General features: G+C 42.8%; 1 protein-coding gene across 5 annotated transcripts in view; it reads right to left on the reverse strand.

Moving 5' to 3' along the window:
* serac1 (serine active site containing 1) overlaps positions 1-24,048 on the reverse strand; it is a 94,059-nt gene that overhangs the window by 32,689 nt on the left and 37,322 nt on the right. For 3 of the 5 annotated variants that reach the window (XM_067989157.1, XM_067989158.1, XM_067989161.1), the window contains 3 exons: positions 22,819-22,932; positions 4,571-4,733; positions 4,129-4,279 (listed from right to left, as the gene is read on the reverse strand). In XM_067989157.1, coding sequence (XP_067845258.1) covers positions 4,129-4,279; positions 4,571-4,733; positions 22,819-22,932 — 428 coding nt within the window. The remainder of the gene's footprint in view (positions 1-4,128; positions 4,280-4,570; positions 4,734-22,818; positions 22,933-24,048) is intronic. The other 2 variants (XM_067989160.1, XM_067989159.1) reach the window with 1 other exon arrangement.

Raw genomic sequence — 24,048 nt, forward strand, 5'->3', positions numbered from 1 at the left:
CTGGGATCCTAATGCCTGTCTTGTATCAACCCTAGGTATTGGGCATGTGGTATTCGGGATTCAAAGGGAAAAGGTTCATAAATGGGGCATAAAAGATTATACTGCTTCTTTAAGCATATATTAACATTACCCATATTCAAATGGTTACATGTAGGCATCATTTTGTGAAAATATCACAAGAATAGAACAAAGCACTACAAATATATTATTATTCATGCAATAAATTATAATTTATGCAAATTTATCATAGTTTAAGCAGCCCCAAGGCTGGAGATCCTCAGGCCTGGGTATTAACACCCTTTAGGAGATATCTGGACACTTCCAATTCACCCGAATTGGGTGAAGTAGGGGGGAAATGAGACAAGCCATTCTCATTGGCAACAATGTAAATGTTCCCTCATATTAGGAGGCAGCAAAATTCCAGACCTAGAAGGAGTAAGGCCTGATATACACTTTGCAGATGCCAAACTAGCTGACCAAGGGAAAATAATTTGTGGAGCTTGCGGACATGTTTCTTACTAACCAACCCCGATCTCATGGGGGTAATTTAACCCCCAAGAATGACTGGATTGGAGGTGGGTGGGCAGTAAAAATAGTTGATTTTTGGAGCGGGACCACATCCTGGCTCCAACGCGCCCACTTCCGGGTCTAACCCAGGGACGTTTAGTGCGCGCAACAAAAACCCCTAAGTTCCATCCCCCTTAAAGCCGGCGGGCCGATATTTAAAGGGGCAATGTACTTCATTGCAATAGTTGAGGCATTTAATTTTTTGTGTATTAGAAACGTCAAACGAATTTAAACTTACCTGTTCAGGTTTCCCATCGCTTCCGCCCCTCGTCGGGTGAAAGTAGACGGGAAAGGCCGGATCGATGAGGAGAGTGCCTTTATTGTACTGCTTGTGGGCCAGGAGGAGCAGGAGTGCTTCATCCAGGCCCAAGCAGCTCACCTGGAGTGATCGAACCCCGGTGATCGGCCGACCCTCTCCCACCGATGGTGGACCCCCCCCCCCACCCCCCCCGATGCTAGAACCCCGCCCCGATCATCTCGAAGGCCCACACAATATCATCCAGCTACCCCCACCTCCCCCACGGCATGATATTGTCCACGGCCCATGATCTCTCCTTCCCTCCCTCCCTCCCCCCTCTCCGATTCGTGGATCCTTTCCCTTCCGACAGGCAGGCAGTCTGTCAATCTGGCTGCCTGGCGCATGGGAAACCCAGAAGCACAAATACTTACCTTCAATTGAGTTGCATTCGAAGATTGCGACGCACTCATTTGGCTTCCGGGTTCTTCATGCGAATACCTAGGGAAGGGCTGGGTTCCCGGCTCCGAGCTAAAATCATGCCCAGTGACTCCCAACAATTTTGAAAGAAACATTGGGCCCAAAAATCCTAAAGTGCAGTGTTTGGGAAGGAATAACAGCTGGGACCTTAGAAATCACTAAAGGCTCATGGGCAGGTACAAAAAATAATTTAAAAGGCTAATGAAATGTTGGCCTTTCTCAAGAGGGCTGGAATACAAAGGAGTGGAAGTTATGTAACAGCTGTAGAGAGCTCTGGTTAGACCCCATCTGGAGTACTGCATTCAGTTCTGGGCATCGCACCTCAGGCCTGCAGCACAGATTCACCAAAATGATAACGGGGCTAAAAGGCTTAAATAATGAGGACAGGTTGCATAGACAAGGCTTGTATTCCCTTGAGTATAGAAGATTAAGGGTTGATCTAATTGAGGTGTTTAAGATGATTAAAGGATTTGATAGGGTAGATAGAGAGAAACTATTTCCTCTGGTGGGGGAGTCCAGGACAAGGGGGCATAACCTCAAAATTAGAGCTAGGCTGTCCAGGGGTGATGTCATAAAGCAGTGGAAATCTTGAAAACTCTTCCCCCCCCCCCCCAAAAAGCTGTTGAAACTAGGTCAAATGAAAATGTCAAAACTGAGATTGATAGATTTTTGTTAGGCAAGGGTTTTAAGGGTTACGGAACCAAGGCGGGTAGATGGAATTAAGATACAGATCAGGCATGATCTAACTGAATGGCGGAACTGGTTTGAATGGGACTGACTGGCCTACTGTTCTTATCGTCCACTCCACACTAGGAATTCCCTCACCCCTGGCCCTACATGCACTGAGTGGCTGGTGTGCCAGGACCAAATAGGCGTACCAGGTCTCTCAGCAGCGGATGTATGGCCTACCTGGAGTCCAGGCATACCTCCCCCGCCCCCCCCCAACCTAAAAAATTTGCTTGCTGCTCATGTACATTAGCCACCTTGAAAATTTGTTACAGGGGGACAATGGGGGCACTAAGATTCACCATTGTGCTGGTGGCGCCGGCCTGAGAATATTTCCTGCCCTACCCTAGCTGGCGGATGCCCATAGTGGCGCAGGTGCCCTTCTGGATTATGTAAATCAGGGTACCGCCCCTTGACCTCAGATACTTTGATAAGGTCAAGAGTGAAGTCGTCAATGGGCACTCCCGGGCACTTACACTGGCAGAGCGTTCCTGCGGATTTTCGGGGCCATTATCGTATTCTGTGAGCCCACAAAAAAAAAATCTGCCTTTCTGTTCAAGATCAACAAATTGACAAAGCCCAGGAAAGGGAGCTAGGAGCCATAAATCATACTTGTGGCCGAGACATTTGAGTAGACCCCGGAAACTGGAGCAAAATGGGAGTTGCGATGCAAACACGCACCTGAAGAGGCCCACTCGAAACTGGGCCTTGGGCCTCATCTGTATAAAACCGGCGAGCTGTAGACATCAGTCAGACGTCCCAGTGCCGCTCACTGGTCAGGGCCTTAGGAAATTCAGCCACCTTCGATGCCAAGCCAGCCTGCAGGTAGATTCTGGGAGGGTGGGGGAAAGCAATGGGGGGGGGGGGGGGGGGGGGGAGAGGGGGGCGGTTGTGAGCCCAGGCCAGCAGCGGTAGCAGTATTTTTGTGGAATCAGCAGGAGCACTCTTGCTGCTCCTGGCTCCACAGAAATGAAACTATGAAAATGTTAGTTATCTTTTTATCAGTAGCCTCCAGTGGCCCCTTTAAGGGATGCCGGTTAGGACGCTGAAGATCCAAAACAACTGAGCGGAACATGCTCAGCGTAAGTTCAACTCAGTTAATGACATGATTTTGAAACGGGTCCTAAAACCAGCGTCAGGACTCCAAGATTGCATACTCATGGTACCTAAATGCCTGCTTCAGGCGGGTGCCCTCAGCAATTGGAAGTCACCTGCTTTCAATTCGGCAGCCAGTGCATTTCCGGGGAGATTGCTGCAAGAGATCACGACATGAAATTTGTCCCCCCTCCCCACCTCAGCCCATCTGCTGCTAAAACCCTCATCCGTGCTTTTACTACCTCCAGACTTGACCATTTCAATGCTCTCCTGGTCGGCCTCCCACCTTGCACCCTCCGTAAACTTCAGCTCATTCAAAACTCTGCTGCCTGTATCCTTACTCGCACCAAATGCCAAATCCTGTTCACCCATCACCCCCATGCTCACTGACCTACATTTGCTCCCGGTCCGGCAACACCTCGAATTTAAAATTCTCATCCTAGTGTTGAAATCCCTCCATGACTTCACCCCTCCCTATCTCCGTAACCTCCTCCAACCCTACAACCTTCTGAGATCTTTGCGTCCCACCAATTCTGGCCTCTTGTGCATCCCCAATTTCCATCCTTGAGCTGCCCAGGCCCTAAGCTCTGGAATTCCTTCCCTAAACCGCTAGCCCTCTCCTCCTTTAAAGATGTTCCTTAAAACCTAACCCTTTGACCAACCTGTCTTAATATCGCTTTACGTGGGTTGATGTCAAATTTTGTCTGATAACATTCCTGTGAAGCGCCTTGGGATGTTTTACTACGTTAAAGGCGCTATATAAAGTTGTTGTTGTATAAACGCCTCATTATAATACAAAAAAGGATAAGACTAATTCACTGATTCAGTGCACTGAGAGGTGAGCTATGCTTGAAGAGAGTGTGGGTCAGAGAACTGGTCTAAATTACAAAGCAATGAATTACTGTACTGTAGGCAGAATGGCACTATGTTCTTGAAAGGTCAGCTCCTTAAATAGCTTGTCTATTGTGTACGCACTAAAGGTTAATTATTTTCAAAGAGCAAAGAGCATTTCAACATCCATTTACCTGGTTCTATACTGAGGATGAAGAATATATACTCCGTCCTCATACTTCTCCTCCACGGTGTCCCTGTCAAGATTAGCCAAGGCTCTCGCTGCATGTGAAGCCTGAATAACATATGGTGATTTCATTGCTTCAGCTAGTATACCAATCCATCCTATAATTCAAGAATCCTGTACATTAGATTGCAGATTCCACATTTCATCATTTCTTCAGTAAGAAAAATATATTCAACAATGCTGATATCTTCACAATATTTTGAAGTCAATAGATGAAACAATATTTTGAATATGTTAATGAGAAAATTTTATAAAACCAGCTGTTATAAAAAGAAAGAATACATCTTTCTCACGAGTACATAATAGTACACGAGTGCATTTAGTGCTAGATTAATCTTCATTCCTTTCAGAATAAACAGGAGATCTGGCAAGTAATGCTCTCACCGCACCTGACTGTGCTATGGCTGAGTGCAGACGTTCATTTAAAGCCAAATTTCCAATTATCCGAATGATATTTCTTTGAATTTTCTGAGAATCTTGACGCAGCTGGTATATTTTCTGAAGCAATTGCAGGCCTCCATTCGTTACAATCTTGTCACAGTGGCTGGGAACCTGGTATTATTATAAGTTTAAAAAAAGAAGTGACAGTCATTTCAGCTTAAAGAAACCAGTACAAATACTGTAGAGACAGCATCACACAGCAAAATGACATGACAGCATAGAGAAAAGGTCTCCCTTTTTGAAAAGGACCTATTAATTACACTTACATTTAAGAGTAGAAATGTATTTCTCTATTTCGTGATGGAAATAAAGGGGGGGGAGCTCCTCCTACACAAGGCTCATATCTTGCCTCATGTTTCCCTCCTAGTGGAGCAATTTTTCAAATGACGGTAGACCCAGCAACAGCACCGCAGCAGTACGTTCCCATCAGCTGTTCTGCTTTGCTCCTCCAGCACTGCGACAATGAAATGGCAACATTCCCTCATGAAAACTCCTGCTGCCGATTTAAAATTAGAAACAGACCACCAGCACAGGTACAGGAAGAAATGACATTAAAGCAGCAGCCAGGAGGCAGAGATGTAATTTAAATATCAGAGCTGGAGGAGCAGAGCAATGGCACTTAGAAATGTGCTGATGAAATGAGAAAGAACAGAGAGAAGATTTATTTGTGGGTAGCCCTCAACATAAAGGTCAGAATTTTGTTGGACTCATCTTTTCAACTTTTTGGTGGGGTATTGTCTTCTACATGGGTCACCTTATACTTGAGTATATAAAAGGTAGTGTTTGATGGAGGGCAACTTATGAAATTGGGCTGAAAGCTGATCAATTGTTAAATTATTGAGATGACAAGATACAGTTCACAGGCAGACAGGTCAGGTGGCATAAATCACATTCCCTGGGTTCAAATGAGCAGGCAAGCCAAGAAAAAGAATGGAACAATATGAATGTGAGCACACCAAAATAAAAGTAGTTAATAGTCTTTTTGATGCAAGATTCTATTTTAACATTTATAACCTACTCCTTTAAAGTTCCTTCCTGTGACAGTGTGAAATGTTTTCATCCTTGACCTTAATGTTTAAATAGTCTTAGATCAGTTGGTTTGTTGATTTAATTAGCAAATGGTTCCTTTGATCAAAATGAATTGGTTTGTTCCATTATGATGACACACACATTTAACATGGATATGCAAAGCATTCATATCTTTCAGTTGCTGTCCTATAAATTAGGATATGTATTTTCTAAAGGTTCAGACCTATTTTTAATTGGACTCATGTATTAGAGGTCTTTAAGATTATGAAAGGGTTTGATAGGGTAGACGTAGTGAAGATGTTTCCACTTGTGGGGGAGACCAAAACTCGGGGTCATAAATATATGATAGCCACTAATGAATCCAATAGGGAATTCAGGAGAAACTTCTTTACCCAGAGTGGTTAGAATGTGGAACTCACTACCACAAGGAGTAGTTGAGGCAAATAGAATAGATGCCTTTAAGGGGAAGCTAGATAAACACACGAGGGAGAAAGGAATAAAGGTTATGTTGATAGGGTTAGATGAAGAGGGGTGGGAGGAGGCACGTGTGGAGTATAAAAACCAGCATCCAGTTGGGCCGAATGGCCTGTTTCTGTAATGCACATTTTATGTAATTAGCCACTGTTTCATTCATTTAACATCAGTAGTGTTGTTTATTACACTTAAGGGGTTAAAATGCAGGAGCTTTATGACAGCAAGGGGATCCTATTGAAAGCTGCTGGTGGGGATATAGTCTGAAGTTTTTAAACAAATGTTAAACTTCAAGCTGGAGTGAAGACAGGTGGAATTAGCAGCACAGTAACCATGAACAAAATCAGAGGCTGCTCTCAGTAAACATAATCGGTTCATAACTGACATTCTCGTGTTTATATTCCAAAATAGATGGGGAACCACTATCTGGACCAAAAGTCATACCTCATCCAGACATAAAGCAGCCCACATGCACCAACAACCCAACTCTCACTTCCCCCCCCCCCCCCACCCCTACACACAATCTCCTGAGAGGGGAAAAAAAACCTGAGGCCAATTTAGGAAAAACCTCTGGAAAATTGTCCTCTTGACCCCTAAGGCAATCAAGCAAAACTCCAGGAGATCACAGTAAAGCACAAGTATCACTAAATCTCAACTACCCTGAAACCTACCTTCAATTGCATATTGTGCGCATCTGCCTCTTAGTATTTGCCATTTACTATGCTTCATATTGCAATTTGGTTGTAAATAAAGTTATTAGCGGCTTTATCATGTAAAGTCTTGTTCTGTGTGGTAGTATGTGTCATTCCGAAGAGAGTTTGATAGAATAATGAGACTATTTTAAATCTAACAAGATGTTACTGTAATGTGGAGCCCCTTGGGACCTCTGTGAAGATGGACTGTTTAAAAATATTCGAATTGAAGGGGGAAAAGGCTCACTTACATGAACAGCTACTAGACTATTGAAAGAGAAAACAGTACCAAAAACTTTCAAACTCTAACACCCACTCAAAAACATCTTTTTAAGTTTATTCCTGGCTCCACTACCACACTTGCCATAGAGGGAGTGTAGCGAAGGTTCACCAGACTGATTCCTGGAATGGCAGGACTGTCGTATGAGGAGAGATTGGGTCGACCCAGCCTGTATTCACTCAAGTTTAGAAGAATGAGAGGGGATCTCATTGAAACATAAAATTTTGACAGGGCTAGACAGACTGGATGCAGGGAGGATGTAGCCCCTGGCTGGGGGGGGTCCAGAACGAGGGGTCACAGTCTCAGGATACGGGGTAGGACATTTAGGACTGAGATTAGGAGAAATTTCTTCACTCAGAGGGTGCCAACCTGTGGAATTCTCTACCACAGAAGGCTGTGGAGACCAAATCACTGAATATATTTAAGAAGGAGCTAGATACATTTCTAGACACAAAAGGCATCAAGGGGTATGGGGAGAGAGCGGGAATATGGTATTGAGAGAGAGGATCAGCCATGATCATATTGAATGGCAGAGCAGGCTTGAAGGGCCGAACGGCCTATTCCTGCTCCTATTTCCTATGTTTCTACTTCCCCTTTTTGCTGCACTGTCTAAGACACCAACAGCTCTGCTAAACCAACAGAGGTTGGACCATGTCTGGTCTCCGTCCTGGTTTCTTTCACCACTTCTCTCTCTTACCCATACTGGGGCTTGTTGAAGTTTGTGCCAACAGCAACGTTGCATGTAGAGGGGGGAAAATATTTTAACATGACTATAAAGATTCTCTGCAGTGCTTGGAGAGAGCGAGAGCGAGAGAAAAAATAGATACATTTATTCATTTTCTTTGAATTTGAATGGCTTGGCTAGTTCAAAAGCAAGCAGTAAACATTGCAACTCGATGCCGATTAATTAAAATTTGCTAATTCGCTCGTGCCCTCTACCCTATCACAGACCTTCCCTTTTGTTCTTTCCTCTCCTCCCCTCCCCCCTTTCCCTGGCTCTGTACTTGCTTAAAAACTTTAACTCTTTTAACATCTTCCAGTTCTGACGAAAGGTCTTTGACCTGAAATGTTGACTCTCGTTTCTTTCTCCACAGATGCTGCCTGACTTGCTGAGCGTCTCCAGCATTTTCTGTTTTTATTATAATAAAGTTTGCTATTTACTTGCTCATAGGAACACCTGTGCTCAGCCTTCCTAATAAACACACAATTCCCCATGGCTGACAAAGAGCTGAATCACAAATCCTCCAACATGTCACATAACTATAGCAAACGCTCCAACAAGAATGGTGGGGGGCCATGGAAATGAATGATGTAGATTCCAGATGAAATGATCCACTAACTAAAGTTAACCCAAACTTGGAAGCTAATGTGACCTAGCAAAATGAAGATGGTGTCAAGAGTTGCCAACCCCGTGCTCAAATACACCTACCAGAACCTAAATGAGCCATTCTATTCTAACGCCAACTGGTTTCTCATATGTCAGAATGGGCTGATGCTGCTAAATGTACATTACATAATCTGCATTATTCCCAGCTAGCAAAATGAGTGCAGCAGTTGACAGATTTATGCAACTTTTTAAACTGGATTTTTAAAAAAACAGCAAAAGAGGTACGATTAGCAATTATTAAGAATATGAAATTAACATTCGGCTCTCACTTGCAGTGTTAAGTGATTATTAAGGTGACTGCAGAAATAATGGCCTCATTATTCTGTTTCAGTTTATATGCTATAAATAAGCTCTGAGTTTTAGTGATTAGTGAACAAGTTAAATCACAACTATAAAGCAGTTCATTCATTTTGCTGTGCAATCAGCAATGGACTGATAGTAATTCCTTTGTGAAGTGCTGCCCAAAAACTAAAAACTGGAAATACAGATCTGGCCCATTAGCATCTGAAACAAGAAAGGGCAGATTTATATTTCATCAGATCTATAAAAATTATATGGCAGCCTCTTTATAGGACTGAGCATTAAAACGATCCAGATGGGTAGAGACCAATATGACATGTCACAAAGCAGATGGACTCAGCTCAGTCCCCCATGCCTTATACCTGCTGTGGTGAGGCAATGCCTAGAGGTCTGGTACTTCCCCATACAGTATGGGGAAACTTTAACAGGCCTATCATTCCCAGGGAAGGGAAGATGTCATGCAGTCCCTAGTGGCAGCACTGCTGGGAGCAGGCACCTGCATAAAGAAAAGAAACAACTAATATTTCTATAGCACCTTTCACAACATCAGGAACGGGCTCAAATCCCAAAGCACTTTACAGCCAATGAAGCATGGTTGATTTGTGAGCCACAGGATCCAATGAAAACAGGAGATAATTACCTTGAGGAAGAAGTTGAAAGGGGAGCGGGGAAGAGATCCATTCCTTGCTGTTGTCGTGGAAAAGGCTTGCATAAAACTCTCACCTTATTTGTAGCTGGTATGCACTTCCCATTTTAAAGGTATTGTGTGAAATCATAGTGCCCCTGAAGTTATGTTGTGGGATACCAGAGTAAGGAAGTGTACTGTGTTTGGTTGAACTTCTCTTTCCTTTTGTAAAGTAGGTGTTTGTCAATTTATTTTAAATGAGTCAACACCTCTGCTAAAATATTGGAGAGTGGAAGTTGATTTATATCATGCTGAACTAGGAGATTGTCAAAACCTAGACTGAAGTGTTTAAATAATTAAGTTAAAAGCAGTACATTACATAGCAAGTCATTTTTTAAAAAATGTTTTAACGAAAGAGGAATGGAAAATATGTGACGCTAAATTGAAAACTGCAAAGAATTGAGTTTTTTTTAAATGCTGACAAAAACACACGATGAGAGGTAATATAAAGCAGGGGAGTACATAATATGGAAAAAATGTAATTACCTTTTTTTACTTCAGTAGCATTCCGCATTCTGGTGGTGTACATCAGCATTTATAGAGAATATATAGAGATAGTAATGACATGGTCATTAAAAACCAGAGTGCTTGAATATTCATAAAGAAAAGGACAGATGATGCATCCATGAGTACTCAAGGGAATGAGGATAAAAATAGGGGAAGCAGTGGCTGATGGGGTTTTATCAATTCATTAAACACAGGGGTAGTAACAGGTTAGAAAACAGCAATGGTTTCACTTCTTTTTAAGATCAAACGCATGAATGTGGGAATGACAGGTCTGTTAGACTAACAGCTATACTGGGGAGGGGGAGGGGAACATTGCAGTCTATAACATTGCAGTCTATTTCACATCGTTCACCTGACGAAGGAGGAAGCCTCCGAAAGCTTGTGAATTTAAAATAAAATTGCTGGACTATAACTTGGTGTTGTAAAATTGTTTACAATTGTCAACCCCAGTCCATCACCGGCATCTCCACATTATAACAAAAGAAGCAATTCGAGAGCATTTAATCAGAATAGAAGCTAATTTCAAGATGACATGGGTTTATGAATGGCAAGTTAAACCTGACTAGTTTACTGAAGTTGTTTGAGGATGAAACCAAATAGGTGTAATGTGGAACAAAATGAATAGCTTGGCTTTCAGAGGCATCTGATAAGGTGGCTCACAAACAACTCTGAAGTGAAAGCTGTTAAGATAAAGGAGGGTGCTACAAGTTGGACAATAAATTGACTAAATAATGGAAGACAGTGATACTGAATACTGGGAGTAATTTTGACTTTGGGTGATAGTGTAAAACAGGCGCTATTGGATCATCAGTCCGTTAAACACCTCTCCTGATTTTCATTTGCTCTGAAGTGAATGGAAACCAAAATTGGGAAAGGTGTTTAAAGGGTGGCCAAGCCAATATCGCGTGTTTTACACTATCGCCAAAAGTTAAAATTACTCCCACTTTTTAAAAAAAAACTTTTCTTGAATTTTGTGCTCAAAGTGTGGGAACTCAGTGCTGGGGAACTGAATGTTTTCCATTTCAGGCATCCAGCATCAGCATCAAGTACTTCCATGTCAGGCACAGCACAGTCGGATGGCACAATGAAGCTCCCAACTATAGTGGAGCACTCCTTATTTCACCCACTGTGTACCCTCGCCTTTGTCAAAGCTCAAGGAGCAGTGAAATATCTATCTTCATTTCTGTCTTACATTACTGAGTGATCTTCCTCTGACAAAACATTAGGGTAGGCTTTATGAATTTGTGTTTGTGGTGCAGAGCCTCGCTCGCACTGAGCTGGTTTCCTGTAGGATGGTGCTTTGGTGCAGTACATCAGAACCCGAGCACATGGCACCACGGGGTTGTGAAGTACAGATTCCCTCCTTAATCCCTCGCCTTGCTGAGTTCCTAATCTCAGCTGAACTACTTTGTGAAAGCATCATGCACCTCCTGGAAGCCACCTCAGAGTGGCACTGGGAGTACGATGCCCCTCCTGTCCTCTTGGCTGCAGCTTATTTGTTGCAGTGACCAATTAATGAAAAAAAAAGTGTTAGCCTCAAAATGAAACATTAGTCTTGACTCATATCTCTGATTAATATCCATGGGGGAATTCACTCCAGGTTTTTATGTGTGGGATAACTGCCAAGAAGGAGCACAGTTTGCATATTTTGCTGTATCTAAATTTTTTGGGCCAAGTCAGGTTTCAAGCAGAGCAAAACAAAACAAAGCCAGCAGAGGAATCAGATGAAAAATTACTCACTATATTGCTTGCTGTACACTGGGCAACCATGATCCACAGTCAGGTACAGAAGAATGTGCATGGCTGTCTAGAAACAGCAGTAAGTAGCGACCTCAAAGCAATCCCTGCATCTGACCTCTATTGTACCAAAATCAACTGGAAAACCAGCTGTCAAGCAACCTTAAACTGACCTCACACTATTGAGCATACAGATGGAAATTCAGGCTTGAACATATCTATGTATTGCACGAGAGGGAGAGAAAGAGAGAAACAAAGTAAGCAAGAAAGAGAGAAACAAAGTAAGCGAGAAAGAGAGAAAGTGGAAAAAGAGAAAGTGAAACAAATAAAGCAAGAAAGAGAAACAGAGAGAGAGAGAAAGAGAAAGAGAGCAATCAAGCATGCCTGTTTGTACAGACATATCAGTTGAGATAATGGGATTGCCAACCCTCCAGGATTGTCCTGATGTCTCCAGGAATTGATGATTGATCTTGTGGACACTGCTGTGAGCAGAAAAATCATAGGGACAGTAAAAGAAATTGTACTTTTAAAATTTTTTCTGTAAATACTTTCATTTATTAGTTTTAAAAATATTGGAGATGCAAAAAATAGCTGTTTGACTGGGCGGAGTGGTTGGAGGTGGAAGGTCATGTGATGAAACTTTAGGAATACGTTCAGAGTTGGCAGTCCTAGGTGAGAACCCGCTTGGAGTAGACTTTGATGCCCTCCATAGTCAAATAGCCTGCTGACTCTCTAGACTCCAGTTGAAGAATGGCGAGCTTGACAAAGTTGACAGAGGGCTGCCAATACCCACATAACTGTTCCTTGCCACCTTCAGGGGAGGGGAGGAGGAAATAAACTTCATTTAACAATTGCAAATGGAAAATACTACATATAGAGCAGTTACATCTGGTCTGACAGTAATGTTACTATGGCATCAGGAGTTTACTTGATGAAATGATTAATTGATATGGTTATTTATTGTAACCATTATAGGTTTTTGGAAGGGGGGAAATTAAACAGAATTTTTCATGGTAATTGTTTCAGGTAAGAAAGAATGAATGAAGAAAGAATTTGCATTTATATAGCGCCTTTCACGACAGGATGTCCCAAAGCATTTTACACCAATTAACTACTTTTGAAGTGTAGTCACTGTTGTATTGTTGGGAAATCAATTTGCGCACAGCAAGGTCCCACAAACAGCAATGAGATAAATGACGAGACAATCTGTTTGTGATGTTGGTTAAGGGATAAATATTGCCCAGGACACTGGCAGAACTCCTCTGCTCTTCTTCGAAATAGTGCCACGGGATCTTTTCCGTCCACCTGAGAGTTACATCGAAACAGGCCATTTGGCCCAACTCGTCCACGCTGGCATTTATGCTCTACATGAGCCTCCTCCCTCCCTCCTTCATCTAACCTTATCAGCATACCCTTCTTTCTATTTCTTACTCTCTCATATGCTTATCTAGCTTCCCCTTAAATGCATCTACGTTATTTACTATACCCATGATAGCACGTTCCACATTCTTACCACTCTTTGGGTAAAGAAGTTTTTTCTGAATTCCATATTGAATTTATTAGTGACTATTTTATACTTTTGCCCTCTAGTTTTGGACTCCCCCATAAGTGGAAACATTTTCTCCATGTCTACCCTATCAAACCCTTGCATTATATTAAAGACCTCTGTCAGGTCACCCTCAGCCTTTTCTTTTATAGAGAAAAGAGTCCCAGCCTGTTCAGCCTTTCCTGATCAGGATATCCTCCCAGTTCTGGTATCATCCTTGTGAACCTTTTTTGCACCCTCTTCAATGCCTCTATAATATAGAGACCAGGACTATGCACAATACTCCAAGTGTGTTCTAACCAAGGTTCTATACAAGTTTAACATAACTTCTTTGCTTTTCAATTCTATCCCTCTAGAAATGAACCCTAGTAATTGATTTCCCTTTTAATGGCCTTATTAACCTGCGTTGCTACTTTTAGTGATTTGTGTATCTGTACCCCTAGATCCCTTTGCGCCTCTATCCTGTTTAGACTCTTATTATCCAAGCAGTATGTGGCAGACAGGGCTTCGGTTTGACATCTCATCTGAAAGACGGCACCTCCAACAGTGCAGCACTCCTTCGGTACTGCATTGGAGTGTCAGTCTAGATTTTGTGCTCAAGTCGCTGAAGTGGGGCTTGAACCCACAATTTTCCAACTCAGACTCTCTTTACCCAGAGTGTGGTTAGAATGTGGAACTCACTACCACAAGGAGTGGTTGAGGTGAATAGCATAGATGCATTTAAGGGGAAACTAGATAATCACATGAGGGAGAAAGAAATAGAAGGATATGCTGATAGAGTTAGATGAAGTAGGGAAGGAGGAGACTGTGGAGCATAAACACTGGCATGGACCTATTGAGTCAAATGGCCTGTTTCTGTGCTGTACATTCTATGTAAAGGCGAGTGTGTTAGCACTGAGCCAAGGCTGACACCTTGAGCCAAGCAACAACCCATGCTGTAGCAGACACTACCCATTTATTATCACCAAATGTAATCTGAGATGGAGGAATACAACCAGCAGCCAGTGGCGAGACGCTGGAGGAAGATGTTATGGTCGAATGTGTTAGAGAGGTCAAGAAGGATGAGGAGGGAAAATATACCATGGTCACAATCGCAGAAGATATCATTTGCGATTTTGATTAGGGCTGTTTCAATGGAGCTGCGGAAAAGAGGAGTCAACAACATCTTAAAAGGACTCTAGAGAGGAAAGGGAGGTTGGAGATGGGACGTTAGTATACAAGGACAGAGAGGTAGAGGGTGGGGTTTTTTTTTAAAGACTTCAGGAGGACATAGACAGACTGGTGAAATGGGCAGACACATGGCAGATTAAATTTAATGCAGAGAAGTGTGAAGTGATGCATTTTGGTAAGAAGAATGAAGAGAGGCAATATAAACTAAATGGTACAATTTTAAAAAGGAGTACAGGAACAGAGACACATGGGGGTGTACACAAATCTTTGAAGGTGGCAGGACAAGTTGAGAAGGTTGTTAAAAAAGCACACGGGATCCTTGGCTTTATAAACAGAGGCATAGAGTACAAAATCAAGGAAGTTATGTTGAATCTTTATAAACCACTGGTTAGGCCCCACAGCTGGAGTATTGTGTCCAATTCTGGGCACCACACTTTAGGAAGGCTGTCAAGGCCTTAGAGAGGTGCAGAGGAGATTTACTGGAATGGTACCAGGAACGTGAGACTTGAGTTACATGGAGAGACTAGAGAAGCTTGGGGTTGTTGTCCTTTGAGCAGAGACGGTTAAAGGGAAATTTGAGAGGTGTTTAAAATCATGAAGGATTTTGATAGAGTAAATCAAGAGAAACTGTTTCCAGTGGCAGAAGGATCGGTAACCAGAGGACACAGATTTAAGGTAATTGGCAAAAGAACCAGAAGTGAGATGAGGAGAACTTTTTTTTTTACGCAGCCAGTTTTTATGATCTGGAATGCACTGCCTGAAAGGGTGGTGGAAGCAGATTCAATAAAACTTTTAAAAGGGAATTGCATAAATATTTGAAGGGGAAAAAAATGCATGGCTATGGGGAAATAGCAGGGGAATGAGACTAATTGGATAGCTCTTTCAAAGAGCCGGCACAGGCAGAGTGGGCCGAATGACCTTCTTCTGTGCTATGTCATTCTATGATTCAGAACTGCATCACTGCCATCTCATGGCATGATGTGAATACTGCACTCAGTTGTAACTTTTTCAAACCACCTAAAACTGAATCCACGTCACACAGCTGCTCAAGAGACTTCAGTTAAGGTTAAAAGAAAAGCAATAATACCTTTTACAAAATACTTGCTTCTCCACCCAACCATGCAGACACTGTCCCAATTTGATTCCTCTATTATTGTTTATGAAATCTATATGTTCATTGAAATCAATGTACATTGTCAATAGTCTACAGGTGGCCATTATAAGTGCAATATTTTTGTAGCATTTTAAGAGTTAGCAGAAAAAATGAAACATAATCAAGTACCGAGTTACAAAACACTATCCAGGAAAATACTGACCCAGACTTCAGAATGAGATATGTGGGCAGTGACATATTAGAGAACGGTACTTACTCTGGGCCAGTAAAATCCCCATCATCAGTGGTGGCTGCTCCCTTTAAGTATAAATCTCAAATATTAACATGCCACTGAGGCTCTGCACTACGAGATTGTCCAGAATTACCACCTGTCTCAGGGACACCCTCCCCTAGTCGCCATCTATGTCAGGGACACCTTCTCTCAGTCACCACCTATCTGAGGGACACCCATTTCCTCCCCAGTCACCAACTATCTCAGGGTAGTCTTCCCTGGTTGCCACCTATCTCAGGGGCAGCCTCCCCTAGTCACCACCTGTTTCAGGGTCATCTGCTTACATCCCTGGTCGTCACCAATCTCAGGGACATCCTCTTCACCACCACCCCACCACCACCCTCTTCCCGGTCGCCACCTATCTCAGGGACACCCTCTTTCCCCAACCCCCCCCCCCGTCATGACCTAACTCGGGGACCCCTCCCTCCCCATAAAAGTTGAAAGTCAGGTAAAGCAGCCCACAAAATGGAAACCGTATCTGAAGGGACATGTCCAGCCAGAGGTTGAGATGCATAATACATTCAGTCACGCTCAATTCCACAACAGTTAAATTGAAAAAGACTAATGTGGTAATTACACACGCACCACGGGACAGGAACACACCACTGAGCAGTGAATAGCAGCACATCAATTCACCAGCTTGCACCAGGATCTGAAGAGTGGAACTGGCAACCTTAGCTCACAATACAAGAGGTTCAATTACAATGAATTCCTTGTTGATACCCAGTATGCTTGAACAACTGGGTATGTCCAATAGACATGGAAATCATCGTCAGTCCCCCCGGACCTACTCTAACAAGTATTAGAGACAGCAGAATTTACTAGTGCAAATGTATTGGAGTGTAATAGATCCAGTGTAATATTTATGTGCTCTTCCAAACATTATCCCCTCAAGCTAGCTTTGAGAAAGTTCCATTCTACCTGGTTGAAGGATTTCTCTGCATCCAAAGAAAACATCACACATCATTCTGGATATTTTTGTGAAAGTTTAAGAAGCAATGGATGTTACTAAGAGGGTAAGCCACAGAATAATACCAAATGTTGGATTGTGATCTATTAAATTCAGTGGAAAGATTATTCAACTTTAACCTTGTGCAGAATTTTGAAGTCACAATTTAAAAGGGAGATTGCTCTAGGCAAGAAATGGTTGGTTGGATATTCTTAGAACCATAGAAGTTTACAGCACAGAAAGAGGCCACTCGGCCTATATCAGCTCCATGCTTGAGCAATCCAAACTAATCCCACAGCCCCACTCTCTACCCATGGCCTTGTATCTTCCTCTGCTTCAAATATTTATCCAACTTTCCCTTAAAAGATGCAATGGTGTCTGCCTCAAGCATGCCCTGTGGCAAAGCATTCCCTGTTCCAACAACCCTCTGAATCATAGAATCGTTACAGCACAGAAGGAAGCTATTCAGCCCATCAAGCCCCTGCCAGCTCTTTGTAAGAGCAATCCAGTTAGTCCCATTCCCCCACTCTCTCCCCATAACCCTGAACATTTTTTCCCTTCAAATTCCCTTTCCTTTTTAAATTCCCTTCAAATTCCTTTTCATAAGCCACAATGAATCTGCATCCACCACCCTTTCAGGCAAAGCACTCCGGATCATAACTACTCGCTGCGTAAAAAAGTTTTTCCTCATGTCGTCTTTGATTCTTTTGCCAATCACCTTAAATCGTGTCCTCTAGTTCTTGACCCTTCCGCCAATGGGAACAGTTTCTCTTTATTTACTTTATCTAAATCCCTCATGATTTTGAGCACTTCTATCAAATCGCCTCTCAACCTTCTCTGCTCTAAGGAGAACAACCCCAACTTCTCCAGTCTATCCACATAACTGAAGTCCCCCATCCCTCGAACCATTCTAGTAAATCTTTTCTGCACCCTCTAAGGCCTTCACATCGTTCCTAAAGTGCGGTGCCCAGAATTGAACACAATACTCCAGTTGTGGCCGAATCAGTGTTTTATAAAGGTTCAACATAACTTCCTTGCTTTTGTACTCAATGCCTCTATTTATAAAGCCCAGGATCCTGTATGCTTTTTTAACCATTTTCTCAACCTGTCCTGCCACCTTCAAAGATGTATGCACATTTACCGTAGGCTTCTTTGTTCCTGCACTCCCTTTAGATTTATACCATTTAGTTTATATTGCCTCTCCTCATTCTTCCTGCCAGAATGTATCACTTTGCACTTCTCTGCATTAAGTTTCATCTGCCATGTGTCCACCCATTCTACCAGCCTGTATGTCCTCTTGAAGTCTATCACTATCCTCCTCACTGTTTACCACACTTCCAATTTTGTGTCATCTGCAAATTTTGCCCTGTACACCCAAGTCCAAGTCATTAATATATATCAAAAAAAGCAGCGGTCCTAGTACCGACCCCTGGAGAACACCACTGTATACCTTCCTCCAGTCTGAAAAACAACCGTTCACCAATACTCTCTGTTTCCTGTCACTTAGCCAATTTCGTATTCATGCTGCCGCAGCCCCTTTTATTCAATTTTGCTGACAAGCCTATTATGGGGCACTTTATCAATCACCTTTTGAAAGTCCACATAAACAACATCAGCTGCATTGCCCTCATCAACCCTCTCTGTTACCTCATCAAAGTACTCAATCAAACATGATTTGCCTTTAACAAATCCCTGCTGGCTTTCCTTCATTAATCCACACTTCTCCAAGTCTCTACTAATTTTGTCCCATGTAAAGAAATTTCTCCCAACCTCTCTCCTGACTCTTGGTGATAATTTTAAATTGATGGTCTCTGGTCACTGACTCCCCAACTAGAGGATGTAGTCTTCCCCCAGTCGCTCTATCAAAACCCTTCATAATTTTAAAAACTATTAAATCTCCTCTTACCCTTTTCTGCTTCAGTGGAAGCAGTCCCTGTATCTCTTCCTCATAACCATAGTTTCCCATCGCTATGGCATCAGCCTTGGCTCACTCTTTCCTCTAACTCAGAAGGCCGTGGGTTTAACCTCCACTTCAGAAATCTGAGCACATAATCTAGGCTGAACTTTCACTGCAGGGCTGAGGGGCTGACTCACTATCAGAGGTGCTATCTTTTGATAAGACATTAAACTGAGGCCCCGGGGTCTGTCCTCTCAGATAGACATAAAAGAGCCCACAGCACAATTTGAAGAGCAGATGTTCTCCCGGTGTCCAGGCCAACATTTACCCCACAACCAAATAGATTTCCTGGTCATTATTTCATTGCTGTTTGCGGGACCTTACAGTGCTGCTGCTGCATTTCCCTACATTATAACAGTGACTACACTTCAAAAATACTTCATTGGCTGTGAAGCGCTTTGGGATGTCCTGAAGTGGTGAAATATGCTACATAAATGCAATTTCTTTCTTTTATCTTGGTGAATCTACACTGTACACTCGTTAAGGCTGTAATCTCCTTCCTATAATGGAACACCAAACAGTAGTCCACAGTATAATCAACGTTTTGTATAAACTTATCGTTACTTCATTCTTTACTCTTGTACTGTACACTCTTATTTACAAAACCCAAGATTCTATTAGTCTTTTTTAAGGCATTATCTATCAGCACTAGCACTTTCAGGAGATTATGTATTTGAACCCCAGATCTCTCTCTTCATTCACACCCTTCGGTATCTTTAGTTTATATGTATACTCCCATCTTTGTTTTTTCTCTCTTTTCCACATTAAGTTGCAACTGCCATCTGTCTGCCCATTCCACCAACCAGTCTATGTCTTTCTGACGTCTTTTACAGCCCTCCTCATTGTTTATTAAACTTCCTCCTTTTGTGTCATTAGCAAATTTTTAATATTGTGCTTCCCATAACCAAGTTCAAATCATCTACATATACCCAAGAAAAAGTGGACCCAGCACTGACCCATAGGACCACTTCAACTCTTCTTCACTCCAAGCAAACACTCATTTACCCCAACTCTTAGTTTCTTGTCTGTTCACCAACCGTCTAACAATGCTGCTACATTTCATCATACCTGATCTTTTTCTTAACAATTCTCTTGAGACACCTTCTGAAAATCTATATACACCACATCTACTGCATTCCCTTAATCTACCCAACTGTTCACTTCTTCAAAACGTTAAATATGTCAAACATAACTTGCCTTTTAACAAATCTGTGCTGGCTGTCCTTGATTATAACATGCATCTCTAAATGTTCACTAATTTTATCTTGAGAAGCAAGGATAGCATAGTCTCCTGCCACACACACATCTAGAGATGACGCTAGGTGGTCATTTAGTCAGCATCAAGAACCAAAGTACTCAATCTTTTTATACAACATGCAAATTGCCTTCAAGTATGGCCGTTGAATTAACTCTATAACCGCTGCAGGCAAGTTTTATTGTTCACAATGGTCACCAGGGACATAACCTGCCTTTAATATGCAAACACGTTACAGTACATTTACTATAAAGGGAAAGATCAGATTTGAAGACTGATACTCTTTATATACAAAAATGCCTATGGAATAAATGATTGCATCATAATGATTGTATCAGTAAGGCTCCTGATTCACAATGTCTAATATATTTTGATTTAATTCGAGATTTCCCAAAATGATAACCATTTTCATACTATTACTCTGAGCTTAATGCAACAAAAAGGAGGTATGTGCATTTCAATCTGTAACCACAAGGAAATTTGTCTAAGCAATAATTGAAAAATCAGTTTAGAGCAGTTAATGTGCCCTGACAACATCCCGGCTGTAGTGCTGAAGACTTGTGCTCCAGAACTAGCTGCGCCTCCAGTCAAGCTGTTCCAGAACAGCTACAACACTGGCATCTACCTGACAAAGTGAAAATTGGCAAGGTGTATCCTGTCCACAAAAAGCAGGACAAATCCAATCCGGCCAATTACCGCCCCATCAGTCTACACTCAATCATCAGCACAGTGATGGAAGGAGTCATCGACAGTGCTATCAAGCGGCACTTATTCACCAATAACCTGCTCACCGATGCTCAGTTTGGGTTCTGCCCGGACCACTCGGCTCCAGACCTCATTACAGCCTTGGTCTAAACATGGACAAAAGAGCTGAATTCCAGAGGTGAGGTGAGAATGACTGCCCTTGACATCAAGGCAGCATTTGACAGAGTGTGGCATCAAGGACCCCTAGTAAAATTGATGTCAATGGGAATCAGGGGAAAACTCTCCAGTGGCTGGAGTCATACCTCGCACAAAGGAAGATGGTGGTGGTTGTTGGAGGCCAATCATCTCAGCCCCAGGAGTTCCTCAGGGCAGAGTCCTAGGCTCAATCATCTTCAGCTGCTTCATCTATGACCTTCCCTCCATCATAAGTGCGGATATTTGCTGATGATTGCAGAGTGCTCAGTTCCATTCGCAACCCCTCAGATAATGGAGCAGTCTGTGCCCGCATGCAGCAAGACCTGGACGACATCCAGGCTTGGGCTGATAAGTGGCAAGTAACATTCGCACCAGACAAGTGCCAGGCAATGGCCATCTCTAACAAGAGAGTCTAACCACCTCCCGCTGATGTTCAACGGCATTACCATCGCCGAATCCCCCACCATCAACATCCTGGGGGTCACCATTGACCAGAAACTTAACTGGACCAGCCATATAAATACTGTGGTTACAAGTGCAGGTCAGAGGCTGGGTATTCTGCGGCGAGTGACTCACCTCCTGACTCCCCAAGGCCTTTCCACCATTTAGAAGGCACAAGTGAGGAGTGTGATAGAATATTCTCCACTTGCAGCTCCAACAACACTCAAGAGGCTCAACACCATCCAGGACAAAGCAGCCCACTTGATTGGCATGCCATCTACCACCTTAAACAGTCACCCCCTTCACCACTGGCACACCTACAAGATACAATACAACAACTCACCAAGGCTTTTTCAACAGCACCTCCCAAACCCGCGATCTCTACTGCCTAGGACAAGGGCAGCAGGCACATGGGAACACCACCACCTGCACGTTCCCCTCCAAGTCACACAACATCCTGATTTGGAAATATATCGCCGTTCCTTCATCGTCGCTGGGTCAAAATCCTGGAATTCCCTACCTAACAGCACTGTGGGAGAACCTTCACCACACGGACTGCAGCGGTTCAAGAAGGCGACTCACCACCACCTTCTCAAGGGCAATTAGGGTTGGGCAATAAATGCTGGCCTTGCCAGCGATGTCCACATCTAATGAATGAATAAAAAAAAGCCAGGAAATCAAGTGTGAATTACCCAAAACTATCCTCTATCAATCAAACAGAAATATTCAATTAGCTCCCCTGATAAGTTGATTCAGTGAGGAGATGAGCCGTACTGACCAGGATGGTCCCAGGTGCAACCTCCAGTCTTAGCTGAATTAGCTAATTGCAGCCAGGACCATGGTAGGGGTGTTACAATTAACCTGAGATTGGCTTCAGATGACAATCCAGCAACATCTGCTGGAGGTGTGAATGTGTGAACATCAGAGGGGGACAGGTGCCGGCTCAATTGTGCTTATCCCATGATTTAATACTTTGCCAACACTCACGGTCAAGGATCATGCATAACAACCAGGTCTTTTTTTTGTATTTCACCAATTTAATAAGGCAACCATTATTGTGGTGTGACCGTGTATAAGTCACTCTGGTGAAGTACCAGGGGGTGATCATCACCCATAGGACCGTACCCAGTCTCCAGGACAGATGGAGGGAAAGGGAAAAACTAACAACTGCATTCTTTAAATGGTAACCAATTTGGTATTAACTTAAATGAAGCCCACTGTATTTTTAGAATACATCGCAGTAAACCATTCAGCATAAGCGCAAAATCGAAAGAGACTTGAATGGTAGAACGAACTGTGTGGCTAGATAGCCTTTTCTTTTCCTCCATTCTTATTTACTAATCATCTAAATAATCGCTCAATAACGGATGATTTAGTCTGTGGAGTGTTCACTGGTTACTTACCGAAGTCATAATACATAGAAACTGAAGTGGTTAGTTTTACCTCCTTAACAGAAAACACAATACTTTGGTTCAGAGCTCTCATGGAATAAAATAAAGCTTTACCTTAGAATGTTTAGCTAGAGCTTGCAGACAAAATGATTCAACCTTCTCACATGGAACGGAGCTTAGACTCTGTGCATAAGGAAGCCCATTCCCCCCAAAGCACCACAAACCTCCCTGAAACACAAAAGATTGAATAACTGGATTCAGATCTGCTCTATACCCTATAATGGCACTGCACTCTTCTTTTAAGACAGGGTAGAGTTTTATTTTTAAGTGGCCTGTTTATGTGCTGTAGACTCCATATGTAATCCTATGTGTAATAAATGGCTCACTGATTTTGACACAGTAAATGAGATGGCAAAAGCAGAGAACCAACTGAGGGAGTTCCATGATGAATATGATGGGATGCAGCAGAGAAGAGAGAGTTTGGTCATTCAGACAATCACTGGACAATAAGGACAGGTTGTAAGGGAGAGGGGATAATCAGCAAAGAGGGAATAGCGGGGTCAAAGAGATTTTAGGCAATGGGCAATACCAAACATGTTTCTGATGAGAGGGATGGAAGTATTTGAGGAAGAGTCAATGCAGCAGAGATAAGAAGGGAGGATGCTTAATTGAGGGAAACAGCAGGTAATGGTTATATGAGCATCACTGGTTTGTGCATACCCAGTTCTGCCATAAAAACCAAGCTAACAAGATGGAAAGTTAGCGGAAGATACTATATTCGTAGACAGTTCAGAAAGTGGAAAACAAATTGGCAGTACTTGCACATTTTGAAATAAACACAAGAGACACAGTCTGAGATACTAAAGAGAAAGTTCAGTTATCTTGCCTGGAAATTGAAGGAAGTGAGATAGAAATTTGTCTGAAACGATACCGGTCATTGGTAAAGATGACAAGTTTGTAAGGATTTTTGTGAGGTGAATAAGTGGCTGGCCAGATGGTGCCTGTCAAAAGGTGTCTGATTAGATAACTGGGATAGTTTCTGAGAAAAAGCAGGATGATCGAAGAGAGATGAGCTGCAGCTGAACAAGGCAGGAGCAGGCAGACAAGCTGTAATGTAAGGGTTTGAATCAGCAATCCTATATTCAGCACGGAGTCTTGCTAGATAGGAACATAGGTTGGAGTTCCAAGATGAATATGAAGGGATGCGGCAGAGAAGGCAGAGGGAGTTTGAAGGAGCACTGTAGGCCCAGTTCTCCAATTCATGCTCCTGTCTTGCAAGGCTCAGAGTGTAGGACCGCTTTTCTAAACTAGTGGGTGGAGAAGGGAGGCACATGAAGGAGGGGT

This window comes from Heptranchias perlo, chromosome 8 (genome assembly GCF_035084215.1).
Source record: "Heptranchias perlo isolate sHepPer1 chromosome 8, sHepPer1.hap1, whole genome shotgun sequence".
Lineage (NCBI taxonomy): Eukaryota > Metazoa > Chordata > Chondrichthyes > Hexanchiformes > Hexanchidae > Heptranchias > Heptranchias perlo.